Source organism: Pipistrellus kuhlii, unplaced genomic scaffold, assembly GCF_014108245.1.
Source record: "Pipistrellus kuhlii isolate mPipKuh1 unplaced genomic scaffold, mPipKuh1.p scaffold_m20_p_13, whole genome shotgun sequence".
NCBI lineage: Eukaryota > Metazoa > Chordata > Mammalia > Chiroptera > Vespertilionidae > Pipistrellus > Pipistrellus kuhlii.
In genome coordinates, this window is record NW_023425438.1 from 38,039,117 (window position 1) to 38,055,210 (window position 16,094).

Sequence of the window (16,094 nt, forward strand, 5' to 3'; positions counted from 1 at the left end):
CCTCCGATAACAGAGTCTAAGGAAACAGGCCGACATCCGGAGGTTCAGCCAGAGGTCCACCGTATGCTGATGACGTTCTCTGTCAAGGCGGACAGGGACTGAACACTATGCCGCCATTTGAAAGAGATTGTTTATGGCACAGGAAAATGCGTACGACGGTGTGAAATGCATATAAAGAGGATGATTCCAATTAATAGTCAGGGAAATAAGTACGGCCAGAGGATGGTAAGTGACTAGTAAAGAGGCAGAATGACATACAGGTTCTGTTTATCACTAAAATGCATCAGGGTCCCTCAGGGAAGTAGCCAGTTCCAGGGCCGGGGCAGGGAAGGTACCAAACATTTTGTTGGGCCAGAAAGTAATAAATGACGGGGGCATGTTAAAAGGACCGAGGAAGGGGAGATGGACACTGTGTGCCTCCGGATGTGATACCTGGAGAAGTTCACACTGTCGCTCACACAGGATTCTGGAAGGACTGAATCTAAGCATGAAGAAGCATCAAACAAACCCACACTGGGGAACATTCCGCAAAATAACTGGCCTTCTTCATCAAACATGGCAATGCCATAAAGACAAATCGCTGCGCTGGGACTGAGGGACAGCCCACGTGACAGGAAACTAAAGCGACAACTAAATGTACCACGTGATTCTGATTGAACCTTGGACAGGAATGGGGTGGGAATGATACTTTCAAGGGCACTACTGAGACCACTGACCAAAAAATGTAGGCCATAGATTAGTGAAAGTATTTTATCCATGTTAATTTACTTAATGTAGTAACTATACTGTGGTTCTTACTTCAGACTGAATGTTTGAGCCCTCCCCCCAATATTCATAGATTAAACCCTAATGTTCAAGATGACAGTATGAGAGGGGGGGCCTTGGGGAGGCGGTTCGATCTGGGGGCACAGCCCTCAGGAGTGGGATCAGTGCCCTCACGAGAGACCCCAGAGATCTTGGAGAAGGTGACTTCTCAGTGAGTGTGGAAGAGGAGGTGGTTGGGACACTTTTTTAGGGTCCTTGAGAGAAACCCTGTTTCTTTGTAGCTGTTCTAATGCCTGTCCTCCCGGCCTGATGAATGGCAGAGAAGGTCCCTATGTTCTCAGTCTAATTAATTTTTATTTTCTCAGAAGTTTAAAATGTATGGCTTCCCCCCATCTCCAGAATTCAGCCCCCCGCCCCTCTTTCCTTAGTCAGTGGATGGATGTTTTTCCTTCCCTTTTTCTTCACCTGAAGAATGAGTCAGCTAAGTGATTCCTTGCAGTTCCTTGCACCAGAAAGGTGAGTCAGCTAATTCTCAGCAGGGCCCGGGGCCTGCAGTACAAGGCCTTCCCACCCCCGCAGCCGCTGGGGGAGAGCGGGCCTTGGGAGCAGCAGCTGAGGGCCATGGTCTGAGGAGGAACCGCCAGCTCTCCTGTGCCAGCCCTCTAAATCTCTGTGCTTAGGAACGAAATACTGTAGCTCAAAGGCAGAAAAACTGGGCCAGCTCACCAATCCTGGGCCAAGCTGCACACTGAGTCACCTGGTATTCCAAAACCCAGCTCAACACCAAGGAATTCAAATTCTATGGCCGAGGTGGGGGGAGGTAGGAGGGGGGGGAGGGCTCCAGGCATCAGGTGAGCCATGTGCAGCAGGGCTTGAGAGCCACTGGACTAGAAGGTATTAACCCTTCCCACAGCACAACCAGCCCAGGGCCAGCCCCAGGACACAGCCACTAAGTCTGCAGGACAGAAGTTGTTACAACACATAACTACCTACAAGCCATGTCACTGCAGAACTTATTCAGACAAACTGCATGAGAAACTTCCCCATGGACCCTGACCTCAGCCCGCACAAACCTCCCCTCCCCGGAGGGCAGAGCGCGTTTTCCTGCCCAGCAAGCTCCCCCTACCCCAGAGGGATTCCCGGGCAGCCCATGTGCTCTGCCACCGTGGGCCTCAGCTGATCTCAGAGCCCAGCACACCCCTAACCCCGTTATCTTAGCAGACACTGGAAAGCGAGACTTCTGCAGGACAAGAAGTTTTTTTTAAAGAGCCAACAAACAAAAGCCCCACGTATTTCCGGAGAGACTGAAATACAAATGGGGAAGAGCATGTTCCTGTCCAGGGGCCCCAACTTGCCCCAAATGGGCCCGACGTGCAGAAAAGAGCAGGTTTGGGAGAGGAAACGAGCAGAAAGGAGGAGGGAAGGGGCACAGTCGGCCACAGAGCTTCTCAGGTGTTGTCTTGTCATCTTCCCCTCTCGGCGGCCCCCTCCCATTAGGCAATAGAGGTTAAAAGCATGGCCTCCAAGATCACAAGGAACAAGAGGGACCAGAGCATGGTCAGTAAACGCCACAGACATGCCTCCAGTCACATTCAGAGTGTGGGAAAGTCTACAGGACAAACCAGTCAGGTTCTCAACAGATAAGCAAGGGAAACAAGGAGGGGTGGAGAAATAATAGGTTAGAAGGCACATAGCAGTCAAATATAATGTGCCGGCCTTCTGGGATCCAAACAAACTTGATTATCTAAAATATGATGTGACCATCAGAGAAATGTGCACAGTGCAATGGACTGATACCGTGTGCTGAAAGCAGCCCATGTGGTGAGAAGACGTGTTTGAAGGGGTGGGTGGGGCTCAGTGTGAGGAAGACAAGTTGAGCAGCTGTGGGCCATGCCGGTCTTTGGGGCCCCTTCAAAAGTGAGGTCCTCATTTCAGAAGCAGAGGCAGCCACTGGCGGGTGTTCGAGCTTTGGAGGGATTGGGGGTCGGGGGTGGGGAGCCAGGGAGCCCTTGATCAGATCTGCACTGGGACGCTGCCATGAAGAGAAGAAGGACTGAAAGTGGAAGCAGTGAGACCTGTTAGGAGGCTCAGGAGGGAGGTGTTGGGGCCTGGTCTAGGGTTCCAGCAGCGGAGACCCGTGGATTGGAGAGCTGTTTAAAAATATATTTTATTGATTTTTTACAGAGAGGAAGGGAGAGAGATATAGAAACATCGATGAGGGAGAGTCATCGATCAGCTGCCTCTTGCACGTCCCCTACTGGGGATGTGCCCGCATTTCGGCATTGAGAGCTGTTTAAGAGAGGAGAACACTGACCTCGGCTGCATTTAGAAAGTGAGGGAGTGGAGGGGAAGAACTAGTACACAGTGACCCCAGGTTTTGTAGGAGTCAGTCGGGTGGTGGGCTGAGCTGCCTGCACAGCTGGGAGCAGCGTGGCAGGGAATGTCTGCGGGGGAAGCCGGGAAGCCGAGCTCTCCCAGGCAGGGATCACATGCGCTGTGCCTGAGGCAGGTTCCTGTGCTGGAGGAGGAGCCCTTCCTTCCAGAGCAAACACTGTGACTGCCTTGCAGAGGCTTGCCAGGGAGATACTGGCAATGGCTGCCAGGACAGAGGAGATTCAAGTGTGCACGGATGGCTCCAGCAGGGATCACGGCAAAGGGCTCAGTCCTCGGACGGTCTTGACAAGTGTCTGTTGTGTGACTGAATGTCCCAGAACAAGTCCCGGAGAAAAACCATCGCACAGATCTTTATCCCGCACATCACTGTGTGTCTGGCCCCACCTCAGGGTTAGGATGGAGGCAACGGAAGGGCAAAGGTCAGCCCTTTCACTCAGAAAGTGCACACAGGAGTTAAGGAGACCAAGTAATCAGAGCATCAGGCAGGCTGACTTATAAGGATCCCGCTTGGGGTGGCCAAGGAGGTGGCAGAAAGGAGTGGTACCCTGGGGGAGGAGGGGGGGAGGGGGGAGGGGGGGTTGGCGGGTAATGTCACAGGAGGCGGGCCTGGCTAAGCCCTGACCAATGCCTAGGGCAGGGAAAGGGGGAGAGCCAATGAGGGATCACTCACATTCAGGCAGGGGCACCCTACTCTGACAGTCTCCCCGGAGTGGCACCCTGCACTGGCAGGAACAGTCTCGCCTCAGACACCTACACGCTGTGCTGATTTCTTTTTTTAAGGCAATTAAAGCCCTGTTTTTTTAAAACAGTGAGGACATTTTCTCAGAAAGCTGACGGACACAGCTCCCTAGTTAACCGCGAGGCTCAATGCACCACCTTTCAAGACCCAGTTTCTCTACCACCACCACCACCAAAATAAATAAGAAAACCGACCTTTGCACATTTCCTTTCTTCCTGCAAGCTTCTTTCTGTCCGCCTCCGCTGCCCCCACCCCACCCTAGGCTCTCACTTTAGCCAAGTCTTTTGCCCTTTTCCTAACAAAGTTCATCTCCTCCGCGATGCAGGCAGCCGGGGGCCCCCAACGGTTAGGCGGGGGCTCTCCCGTACGCGGCAGCCCGCGGCGTGGGGATGGCCTTTCGCAGCCGCTAGCCCCGGCCTCGTCTAGGCTGCGGGTTCGATCCCTGTCTCTGTGGCCGAGGACGAGTTAGCGGCGCCCCACCGGGGGTCCGAGCAGGACGGCGGCGCTAGGCTCAGGTGCCCAGACCCTTCACCGAGGGGGCAGAGAAGGAGGCCGGTGCCTGTTCCCGGGACTGGACCCTCTGCCCCCGGAGATAACACAGCGTCTCCCCCGCACCCAGCTCTCCCCGCCGGCCTTCACTCCACCCGCCGCAGGGCACCGGCCGGCCAACCCGCCACGCCAGTGGATGGCCGGCCGGAGGGGACCCGGCGCACACGGCGGACCCGATTGGGGTGCAGGGCTGGGAGCGTGACCGGGGCGCTGCCACTGCCGGGGGCGCCTCCAGACGCTCGGAAAGGCGGTCAGTCCCCACCCGGGGGAACGGGCAGAGGGCATCTCGGCCAAGACAACTTCTCCTCCAGGCCGGACTCGAACTTTCCGCTCAGAGTGGGCACCTGCCTCGCGCAAGGCGACCCTGCAGCAGCAGCAGCAGCCGCTGGCCCCGATGCCCACATTCCCGGCCGCAGCGGCCAATCACAGAGCGTCTCCGCGGGGCAGGGAAGGCGGGCGCGAGCAGCCGCAGAGCGACGGCGACGGTGGCCAATGGGGAGCCGAGGTGGGGGTCCTCGCTCGCCCCGCTGACCAATAGGAAAGGAGTGGCTTTGGCCGAGGTCCCCGGCCAGTCGCTGCAGGCTCCGGGGTAGCCGCGGGTCCAAGACCCTGGGGCTAAAGGGGGTTTGGGAAAGGGCTCCGCTGACCATCCCGGTGCCACCCGCTGACCCTCGGGCCGCAGCCCGGTCCTCACCTGCTGGAAGCGGGGCTTGCCCAGCTGGAAAGGAGGTGCATCGGTCGCGGCGCTGGCGGCACTGGCCGCTGCCGCCGATGCTGTGGTCGCTGTATCCGCCATGGCCACTGACGCCCGCAACCCCGGCCCTTTTAAAATGTCCCTCCTCGGCCCCCGCCGCAGCTCCCTCCCCGGATTGGCCGCGAGCATCCGCAGCGAGTCGGAGGCGCAGAGTGTTGTGGGGAGTGTAGTTTTTCTTGCCAAGACGCTGGACAGCCCTGGATTGCGGAGTTGCACCAACGCAGACCGGAATTGGGTTCCCGCTGCTAGTCTGCAGACCCTGCTAGTGTGGGTGTCTCAAGTCCCCACCGAGGGGCCCGCGGAGCGCCCCTCCCTGTCCCCTGCCCCTAGAAGTTTGAGTCGCTGAGGTGGGCGTCACTCCTGGAGCGCATGGGGCCCCGGACCTGATGGGCCAGAGGCGGGTTAGGGTTATTCTCCGAAGGCTTTCTGCAGGAGTTGCACTGCGGAATATTCCTGCAGTTCTGCCCCACCCTGCCTCCTGCCCTGTGCTCTATAGCCACCCTGCTAGTCGGTTCCTGAGGCACGCTGTGTGCTCCCCGCCCGATCCTGGAACATTCTATACCCAGAAAACGATTAACTTTTTATCTCACCTGATGCTTTTTATTTTTTTTAATATATTTTATTGGTTTGTTTTACAGAGAAAGAGAAACATCAATGAGAGAGAAACATAGATCAGCTGCCTCCTGCACACTCCCCACTGGGGATGTGCCCGAAACCAAGGCACATGCCCGGGTTGGCACTTAAACCCGGACCTACGCTCTATTTCTGTTAGGGCTGGCTCTTTATGGTCTCAGTGTACACATTGTGTTTCCCAATCTATCAATCTATCTCCCTCAGTGTAAACATTGTTTCCCAATCCACAAAACCCACTATAACCCAACGCCTCTCTTGGGCAGCCCTTGCCTTTATTTGAGTGTCTTGTCTTTCCTACTGTGAAGTCCGCAGGGCAGAACTTGTGACTTCTTAATTCACTGCCAAGTCCACGGTGCCAGACGTGGGAGAGCTCACTGTAGGGACTCAAACACAGGGTGTCCCCCAAAATGTATAAAAGCTGACAGCTCACTTGCTGTTTCTTTCCGATTTAACCCATTGGAATTAATATACAGTGTATACATTTTGGGGGAATGCCCTATAGTTGTTGGCTGAGTTAAATGCACAGGAGCCTTACCAGCCTCCACTTCCTTTTGCCAAGGAAGATCCCTCCTGGGGCTAATTCCTAGGCAGGAAGAGAACTGGGAGTGGGGAGTGGGGTTCAGTGGGGTCACAAGGGCTTTAGGGAGGGGGAGTACCGCGGATGGTACCAGCAGGGATAAAGAACACAGAGGGGGAGGGAAAGGGGGAGCTGCCTGTTTCACACAGAGTGCAGGAGAAATGTTTAGTTTGACTCTAGGGAACCCCATTTTGGCTCTCCTTAGTCTTGTGGTGAGGAGGTTGGCTCATGCCTTCCCATGTGTTTCTTAACAATGTATGGTCCATAGCTGTCAGTTCATCCTCCAACAGCTGAACCATAGACACAGATGTTATTGAAAGCTGCAGAGAAATTCCCACTAGCCCTGAAGAACCATTTGTATCTTGGATTTGTAGCTTACCTTTCCCTAGCTAAATGGTTTGAGAATAGCAATCAAGTCTTTTATCCTCTGTACTAAGGACCCAGTGCACGAATCTGTGCACATTGAAAGGAACTGTGGGCTGTGAGGCTGCAGTAGGCACAGGGGCGGACCTCCGCTCCCCCACTGTGCCCCGCCTCCCCTCTGGTCTGACAGCCCTCCCCCGCACTGATGGCTCTGGCCCAGCTCGCACCCACTAAAAGTGCAGAGCGATTGGGACCAGTTTCAGCAGCAGCAGGTGTGAGCTGGGCCGGTGCAGTCAGTGGATGGGAGTGGCGGCTGCCGGCCCCAATCTCCCCTCAGGAGCAGGGGGAGTAGAGGAGCCCTGAGGGGCGATCATGGCCGGCACTGAGCACCCACAATGGGTATGAGCGGTGGCTCTGGCTCCAGCAGCAGGTGCGAGCACCAGGCAGGACTGCGGCATGGAGGAGCAAAGAATTTTCAGTAACCACCTGAGGCTCACCCCTCACAGTGACTGGCGCCCCACCTTGGTCTGGAGCCCCCACTCACCTGCTTCACGATCCCACCACGGCAGACTGGAGAGAGCTTTCTCTTAATTCTTATCAGCTGAGCCCGAGGGCACTGGCAGAATCCTGTTATCAGTACTGATTTCTTAATCCATGTGCTTGGGATGAGGAACAAATAGGACCTTGACTCACCCAGGTCTTCATATGCTAAATCTTGTATCAAAAAATAAGGAGCTTACCCAGATTTTGATGAATAGGATCTGGGCTCACCCAAAACTCCTTTTGACCTTAAAACTCCCCTTTGGAAGCCAATAAATATGCTGTGTTGTCTGTGGCAAGTGTGACTATCTCTCCATCAGAGAGATGGCACCCACCTAGCTCCCAGCTTTATGAATCTATTTCTGCCTCTTGTCTCTTTCTCTAATTTCTTAATCCCCAGCTCCTCCCCTCAGGAACCTGTCGTTTTTCCGTGGACTCAGAAAAAGGAGAAACACCACAGCTGACACCTTTTTCCATGTTCTGCACACACCCTGGTGGTCAGCACACATCACAGTGACCAGTTTTTCAGTTGTTCTGCCATTTGATCTATTTGCATATTAGCCTTTTATTATATAGGATTATATAAGATTCCCCAAAGTATTCAATAAATGTATCCTGGGAATGAGAAAAGACTGAGTCCAGGCCGCTGGGCAATGCTGTGCTGCTGCCCTGATGTGAGGACAGGGAGAGTGTTATCCTAGAAGGCCATCACCTGCCTTCCCCAGGGAGCGTGCTTCACATGCTCATCAAACCAGGAACACAACAGAGCCGCTTGCAGTCTGTGTACTTTTTTATTCTTCATAAAGTGCTCGAAACATGAAGAGCAAGGTCTTTATAAACAGGAGTTACAACTAGGAAGACAAACGGCAAAGCAGAACTGTGCCAGCTCCCTGCCCACCCCCCTGCAGCTCTCCTCCAGCTCATGGCCAGGAGCAGAAACATCTGACAAGAACCTGGGCTTCAACTCCAAACTTCCAGAGACATCCCTGGCCTGGGCATTCTGAAAGTTCACAATCCAAGATGAGTGGAAGGTCAGCCTCAGGACTGGGACTGATTAGAGCCCAGAGGAATACCTAGTAGAGCAGTGACTCTTTTCCCCCAGAAGAGTTACCTGTCCAACCTCCAATGACTCCCTCTACAAGCAGGACCAAAGTCCTAGGACCTGTGGACACTTTCCTCAGCCTTGATGAGTGTCTTTAAGGTAGAGAATGTTAAGGGGCTTTCCCCCATATGTGGGGCTCCTCTGCTTTGTCCTGGCAGATTACATCCCCCATTGAGATAATCTCCTTCCAAGGCTTTCCGAGTGACTCCAAGTGTGACCCCACAGGCCAGCTCAAGAAAATGAGGCGATCCCCGAGGAGCCCTTACCTCCTCATTGGGTCAAAACTAGCCTCTTTCAGCAACCTCCTCACCCCACAACTTTGCTAAAGCAGGGCGCCCTGAGCCACCAAAGGCCCCCTGCAGATGCCATGGGGAAGCCTGTTTTCTGCAGCCGAACCAGGGCTGGGCCAAAGGACACACACTTCGTTCAAAGTGCACTGCAGCCAAGCCAGACAAGGCTATGGGGAAGCAACAGGCTGAGTCAACAGGTAGAGGACAGATGGGAAGGCTTTTTCCTACGTATAGGCAGAGTGGATCTCCTACTTCCAGAATGCAGTTTCCCCCAGGATCCTCCTCAGTTGGTGCTGAGGGAGAAAGAGAAGCCAGCAGATAGGTAACGGGAGCAGCAGCAGGTTGGCCGGACTCTTCACTGAAATTAACTCCAGGGGAGGGCAGAGCAGCAACAGGGCTGCCTCCTCCTCCATTCCGTTCCTAGCACCCTGCCAGATCCAGTCCCTTGCACTCAGCAGGGAAGGAGAGGGGCACCAAACAGAGGGCGGGTCTACATCCAGAGGCCCCTGACCCCACCCACAAAAGGCACGTTTTAATCAGTTTCCAAAAGTTCAAATCCTGTAGCAGCACAGCATTTTGGCATCTGGACAGACAACAAGAATAGGGATAGAGGCTTGATTCCCAAACAAGCAGCCCAAAGCCCCAAAGCCTGAAGGGGCCCACACCATAGAGGTGGTCTTTCCACATGTTGACAGATGACACTCGGACAGATCGAAGAGGAGGGCAGAGAGTGGCCTGGAGAATGCACATCATCCCCTATCCACACCACATCCGCTCCTCAAACAGCTGGAGACACACAGACTCAGGATACGGCAGACAGGACACTTGACCTGCGGTCACCAACCAGAGGTCCACAGACCCCTGGTGGTCCATGAGGTCCGAAAGGTTGGCGACCGCTACACCAGACCATACAGGCTCCTTGTTCCCGGGGAACTGACGTGAGGCTGAAGAGCAGGTGCCCTGGTTGCCCGTAACTCACAGACCAATGGGCAGGTTGGTCCCTGCCACAGCCCTAATACCAGGAGCCCTCCAGGGGCTGGAGGAAGATGAGGAAACGGGTTTAGCTGTGGGAGAAATGGCTGACCATTCCTGTGGGGTAATAAAGTATGTCCCAGATACCACATCAAATTGCAGCTCACCCCTGCTCTGTCCTGAGGGCTAAATTCTTAGTTCTAATTTTGGAACCCTCAAAGCTAAGGAGTGGGAAAATAGGCAGGTAGGTGAGACCCACCTCTAATCGGAGTCCAAAGGCCCTGCCAACAACCCCAGTTGAGGCAGGAGGGAGGGGGAGCAAAGGGTGACAGCCGAGGACAGACAGACTGCGCCTGCCCAGGGGAGTGAGTTCGGCAGGAGGAGGGAGGTGAGTCCTGCTTGGGCAATGGTCCTCGCCAACCCTCCTGGGGGGTGAGGGGGAAGAGGGCTACTGTGGGGGGTCCGGGGGGATCTGCAGCAGCGTGGGGGAGGTCTCCATGATCCGCACCAGCAGCCGGTCGATGTAGCTCTCCAGCTCCTGCACGTGCTCGTCCCGCTGGCTCAGCTCCCGCTCGCGCTGCAGGAGCAGGCCGATGAGCTCGTCGTGGGTCAGGTGGTAGTACTTGGCGGACTGGTCCGGTGCACCAGTATCCTGAGGTCAGATGGAAAGAGAGTGAGCAGGACACCCTCAGGCCTACCTGCCTGACTGACCACAACACCCCAGGCCCCAGAGCTGCCTGTCGCCAATGCCAAAAATGGCCCAACTGGCTTCAGGGCTCTGGCACGGGGGGCCAGGCCTGCTCCTTGCTCCGTCCTGCACAACACCCTGTTTCTGAATTCCTCTCTCCCAGCACCGCATGTCTGATCTGATCCCCCATCCTGCCAGGCCTCACCTTCGGCCTCTTAGTGTCCACAGCCTGGCCAGCCTGGGAGGCCGGAGCCACGGGCTGAACGCTGCCGGACGTGACTGTCTTGAGCTTCTCCAGCCCACTGCTCAGGGCTGTGCTCAGACTGGAGCGGGGCTGCTTCCTGTCGGGACTGCCCTCCACGGGGGCGGCACTGAGCGGCTTCACCGGGTGGGGACTGCGGAGACAGACAGGAGACGCATTATGGGGAGGGATGGGCAGCACAGGGAGGCAGGGCCACAGTTCTGCTGGACAGAGACCCACCACTGCTTCCTGTGGTGGCTGCCTGCATAGCGAGGCCTCAGGGCAGCTGTGTCCAACATTCCTCAGCACCTCCCCCTGCCCCTCCCCACGATACTCCCTCCGAGGGCCCTGCCCGTCACCGGGAGAGCAGAGGCCTCTCAGACTTCTCTGCGCCAGTTCCCCGTCTTTGCCAGGGCTGCCCCCCTCCACCCATCTTCCCTCCATCCTCTTCGGTGCTGTAACTTTTCTCTGGTTGGGGGAGAGGAGTGTGACCAACCCTCCCAGGTTCCCCGTTTTCTCAGGACTGTGGGGATTCCCAGGAGGTGGAGTTGCCGTGCTAAAACCAGGAAAGAGCCTGGTAAACTGGGGCTCTAGGCTGCTGTCCCTCCACTGGCTGCTTCCCCTCAGCACTTAACACCGCTGTGTGTGCCAGGCTACCACCGTCACCACACTCTTCCTCCTCACCGGCCTCTCCAGAGCCTGGAGACTCCATTCCGTCTCCAGGTTCTGACCTTCACTGACTCCTCAGCCCAGAGAACAGGACGCCAGCCCCACCAATGCTCCTGCCGAGAACCGCTTCTCTCCTTCCTGACCTCTCTGTGGCATCGACTCTTGGACCACTCCTTCCTTGGGGCTGCTCTCCCTCATTTTCTTTCTCCCATGCCCTTCTCTGCTTTTCCAGCTTCTCGGTCTTAAATGTGAGTCTGCCAGGGGTTCTCTCCCCTCCACTCCTCGCGGCCGAGTCCTAGGCCCACACAGACAGTCCGGGGCTGACGTACCCATGTGGGGTCCACCCCGGCATGCCACTCTTCCTGCCACGCCTGCCCTTTCCTGGGCTCCCAGTGTGAGTGGCACCATGGGCCTCCCTGGCTCTGGGAACTCTGAATCCCCTGCTTTGGCTTTAGCCGTAACAAACACTAAGCCCTGCTACCTTCTCTCAAGCCCCCGCTCCTCACCAGGCCACGACTTACCAAACCCTCCTCCTCTGGCCACAGCTGCCAAGTCAGCCTCCCTCTCCACCCCCGCCTCCCCTGCTGGGGAGTCCTGCCCCCTCCAGCCGCTCCTCCTCCGCTGTGGTGTGGGCCCCTCCCTCCCAGGACAGGAAACTGTCTCTAACACAACAGCCCCTGGCCTTCCCTCCCGCTCCATGCACTCCAGCCTCTGGGCCCCCACAAAAGCTGTTCCTCCTTGGCCTGAGGGCCTGCTAACTCCGGCTCAGGTTTCAAAGTTGAGCAAGGCCACTTCCCCCAGGAAACCTCCCTGCTTCCCCCAGGCTAAGCTGCCCCTCCTCTGGCCCCCAGCACCCTGTGCCTGTGAGTTACCCAAATTGTCAGCATCGGGCCCCTAATTCAATTAACCTACCCCTAGAGGACCGCTTCAGGTCTACCTCACAGAGGATTTGAACCATTAGAGAGCCGGAAGCAAATGGCTTAGGCCAAGGCCTGGAACCCACTGCAGAAGGGCTCGCCCACACGCAGGGAGGCCCACAGCCTGGGAAGAGTGGCAGAGCCCGGGCAGGGGCAGGCAGCAGGGAAAAGAACATTCTGTCTGTCCTTCCCACCTAGGCCTTTGCATTAGGGAAGGGGTGTAGAGGCAGCTCTACTGCCACCTATGGGCTGTGCTAGGGGCAGGGAGGAATTCCGGGGAGGCAGGCAAGCACCCTGAGTGGGGCCAGGAGTCCTGGGCTCTGAGTCTGATTGCCTTCATGCACCTGAGGGACCTTGGACCCTGAAGCTCTTATGGACTCTATGTCCCCATCTGAGAAACGGGGACAGTTCTATTTGGCCCATGATGTAAGGAACATGCCAAGTACAGACAGGAAGCCAACTCTGAAGAGAGTAAGACTGGTAAGAAGTGGTGAGTGTACTTGTGCTGCTGGGATACAGCAGGGCCAGCGGGGGGCCCTGGGACGCTGTCCACTCCTCTCCCACACCTCTGGAACGGCCTCACCACCTACCGCTGCAGGCAGGCAGGCAGCCCGTCTGCTTCCCACCCCTTCTCACAGATCAGCGCGGCCCGAGGGCCTTCCCTTCACTTCCATCTTCCCCTCGGGGTTGGAACTCTTGGTGACATAGCAGGGACAGCCTCTTTCATCCCTGTCAGGTGTGTGACACACTGGATGCTCAGTGAATTGGGAGACTGAATGCAGGAGCCAGGGCTGGGCCTCTCAGAGGCGGGTGCTGGAGCTGGCCCTGCTTCCCAAACCCCTCCCTTCTCCGCTCATCAGAGGCGGCAGCACCTCTGCTCCCCCCGCCGCTCCCCGCAGGCCTCTGGGAGCGCTGGCACGCCTCTAGACTTTCCTGCCCCTGCCAAATCACACTGTCACCCCGTGACCTGGGCACTCGTTAGCCACCCGGTGAGGTCACAGCCCAATGCCACAATGGCCAGCCACACAGGCAACCACTGTCAGCTCTGCAGGCCTGGCGCCTGGGGACCACCCTGAAGGCACAGCCACAAGCCAGTGCAGCACCTGATGAGGCCAGAGACCCTTTCTGCTGAGGTCAAATCTGTGGGACGCATTTCTTTTTCCTTTTCCTCCTCAATGGTGTCTCCGGTTTCTTCTCCGACCTCAGTACCAGCCCGTCCTCTGGCCTCTGGCTCTCTGCCTTCCACAGCCTCCCACCCTGGGCCTGGGGCAGATGACGGGAGGGGCGGGGGCATCTGACAAGCTACACTGCCCACGCCCCAGCCCCTAGTTGCTGAAGGCCCTAGCTCTCCTCTCCCATTCCCTGCCCATCTGCAATACCTCCCCATCCACTCCTCAGCCCCTGCACTTCATCCGTGTTGTCATTCCCAGAGTCCTGGCTCCAGGGGGCACCTGCAGGTCCAAGGTCCAAAACAGAGGCAGTTTCAAAGCCGGCACCACAGCAGATTTCAAAGCCTGCCTTGTCCTGCCTGGTGAACAAGCCCTCACCCAGGAGGGACAGCCCCTGGAGGAGCAAGGCCCCTGCAGGCTGATCGCCCCCTTCTCCCCCTTCCTCCTGGAGCCTGGCCGCTCACCTGTCACTGGGCTGTGGTTCCTCAGCTGGTCGTGTCTCCAAGGGCAGAAGCGCAAGCGGGGAGGCTGGGGTGCCTGCAGCGTGGTCCTCCCCAAGTGGGGCAGGGGAGCCCCCAGTGGGGGAGGCGGGCTCCCCGGGGGACAGGGAGGAAGAGGTCGGGGGCCAGGCTCCAGGCCAAGGAGAGCACGGAGAACTGGGCCCCCCGTGGCAGTGGCTGGCCCCGGGCGGGAGAGGGGGCGGTGGGAAGGCGGGCTCCGGGGGTGTGGGCAGCTCTTCCGGTCCAGAGTGGATGGATGACTCCCTGGACTCTGGAGGGGATGCGGACGGGAGGCTGGGGGGATCTCGGCTCTCCTGAGACAAGACGGGGTTCAAGGCATCCTCCTCCAAAGCCCACAAGTCAGGCTGTGGGGAGCTGCCCGGTGGGGGCCCAAGCCCCTCTCCTGCTGGTTCCTGGCTCTGGGCCTCAGGAGCCTCAGGAGCCTCAGGGCCTTGTTCTCTCTCTCTCTGAAGAGCCAGGCTCTCTGAGTGAGAGGGCATGGGGGCAGGACCCTCAGGGCTGCTGGTGGGCAGAGATAAAGACACAGGTGGGCTGGCGTCCTCCACTGGCTCTTCCAGGCTTGGCTCACCCAGCAGGGTTCCGGAGGAACAGCTGTCAGACTCAGACCCTGGCTTCTGGCCGTCCTCCTTGGCCTCCTGGGAACCGGCAGCCAGCTCACTTGGGAAGGCATCTCCTTCTCCTGTCTCTGCCCCCCTGCCACTCAGCCCCGCGGGAGCCTCCTCCTCCCGGTCCGCTGCGGGCATGAAGAGGCGGGGCGGCTTGGGAGGCAGCATGCTGGGCGGCAGCCCCTGGTCCAGCATCCACTGGGGTTTGGGCTCTGGCTCCAGCTCCAGCCGGGGGAGCCCCTGGTTCCCCTTGGGGCTCACAGGCTCTGGCGACTCCGGCTTCACAGGGGGTGAGGACGTCTCGGCGCCAGGAGAAAGGGTGACCACATCCCAAGGCCAGGAATCGTCGACCGTGTTGAGCTCCTGCAAAAGCTGGCCTTTGCCTCGGGAAGCCGCCTCACGCCGGCCCGCAGGGGCGTCGTCCGGGCCCGGCAGCCTCTCCCACGCACTGATCACTTCTGGGGAGCTGAACAGAGAAGAACTGTCTGCTGGACTCTGCCCCGCTTCCCCTCCTGGGGCTGTCGGCTCCCTGTCTGCTTCTGAGTCCGAGGCTCGCGGGCGCAGCAAGGCTGACGCGCAGGGCAGGCCGGCCTCCACAGACCCCGGGGGCTCCGGGGCGGCAGCACTCCAACTCCGGTGGTCCAGTCCCAAGTCCAGAGGAGCCCTGGGCTCCAGCCCCTCGCTGCTCCCACCTCTTCCTCCTCCCCCTGGGCCCCCTGGGGGCTCAGCTGCCTTCACTGTCATGGCCCCGGGGCCTGGGTCTGGCAGCCCCACTCCTGCAGGGGCCAGGGTCTCACTCCTGGCCTCTGGACACAGCCTGCTGGCAGCAAAGACGTTGAAGGTGTCTTCCCACTCAGGCAGGGCTTTCCCAGGGGAGGCCAGGGGGGTGGGGCCGGCCCTCGAGGCCCTGGGGAGAGAGGGAGCAGGTGAAGGAAAGTTTAGTGCTTTGTCGGCTAGGAGCTCCTCGAAGAAAGGGTTGCTCTGCAAGGAGGTGAGGAACGGATTGGTGAGACCCAAGAATCCAGGTGGGGTAGCTTCAAGGGCAGCGGTGGCGGCAGCTGCAGCGGGGGAGGCGGCTGCAAAAAGGTTAGTGCTTAGCATGGGAGCAGCGGTGGGAGCAGGAGTGGGGGGGGCCGGAGCACAGGGGGAGCAGGGGAGGTGGTGAGGAAGAGCAGCTGGGTCAGGTTCTACCTGAGGAGACACGTCCAGGCTGTGGAGGGAGACAAAACCGTGAGCCTCCTGGTTAATGCCAAGACTGGAAACGCCCCAGCTGAATACCATGCCCCCTGCCCCCCACCTGCCTCTGGACAAGGTGCCACATGCCACCAGGCTGGGTCCAGGCCAGCGGACAGAGGGAAAACCCAACATGGAACATACATTAGGCACCACCCAAGGAGGAAGATGCTGGGTGGAGTTCATTGGAGCCTCACACCAACCCTGGGAAGCGATAATCCCGTTTTACAGGCAGGGCCCCAACCTAAACCAAGTGTTCCCTTCACTACCCCACGCTGACAATGCCACTCAACAGCAGAATTACGCCTGGCGAGCCGATCGCAACGTGCCTCACATCCCCTCAGGATCAGCTTGGACGGGGAGAGGTCAGAGA

The 16,094-nt window shown here is 58.0% G+C and overlaps 2 protein-coding genes across 10 annotated transcripts in view; both read right to left on the reverse strand.

The window, feature by feature from the left end:
* Positions 1–5,741, reverse strand: part of SFXN5 (sideroflexin 5) — a 107,614-nt gene extending 101,873 nt beyond the window's left edge. For 2 of the 6 annotated variants that reach the window (XM_036435712.2, XM_036435711.2), the window contains exon 1: positions 5,142–5,714. In XM_036435712.2, the coding sequence (XP_036291605.1) occupies positions 5,142–5,330 (189 nt within the window). In that variant the 5' untranslated portion in view covers positions 5,331–5,714. Of the gene's footprint in view, positions 1–5,141 lie in introns of all 6 variants that reach the window. The other 4 variants (XM_036435714.2, XM_036435713.2, XM_045580899.1 and 1 more) reach the window with 4 other exon arrangements.
* A 2,345-nt stretch (positions 5,742–8,086) lies between these two features.
* RAB11FIP5 (RAB11 family interacting protein 5) overlaps positions 8,087–16,094 on the reverse strand; it is a 32,463-nt gene continuing 24,455 nt past the window's right edge. The window contains exons 4-6 of one of the 4 annotated variants that reach the window (XM_036435715.2): positions 13,827–15,698; positions 10,572–10,761; positions 8,087–10,330 (exon numbers count right to left, since the gene is read on the reverse strand). In XM_036435715.2, coding sequence (XP_036291608.1) covers positions 10,127–10,330; positions 10,572–10,761; positions 13,827–15,698 — 2,266 coding nt within the window. In that variant the 3' untranslated portion in view covers positions 8,087–10,126. The remainder of the gene's footprint in view (positions 10,331–10,571; positions 10,762–13,826; positions 15,699–16,094) is intronic. The other 3 variants (XM_045580896.1, XM_045580897.1, XM_036435716.2) reach the window with 3 other exon arrangements.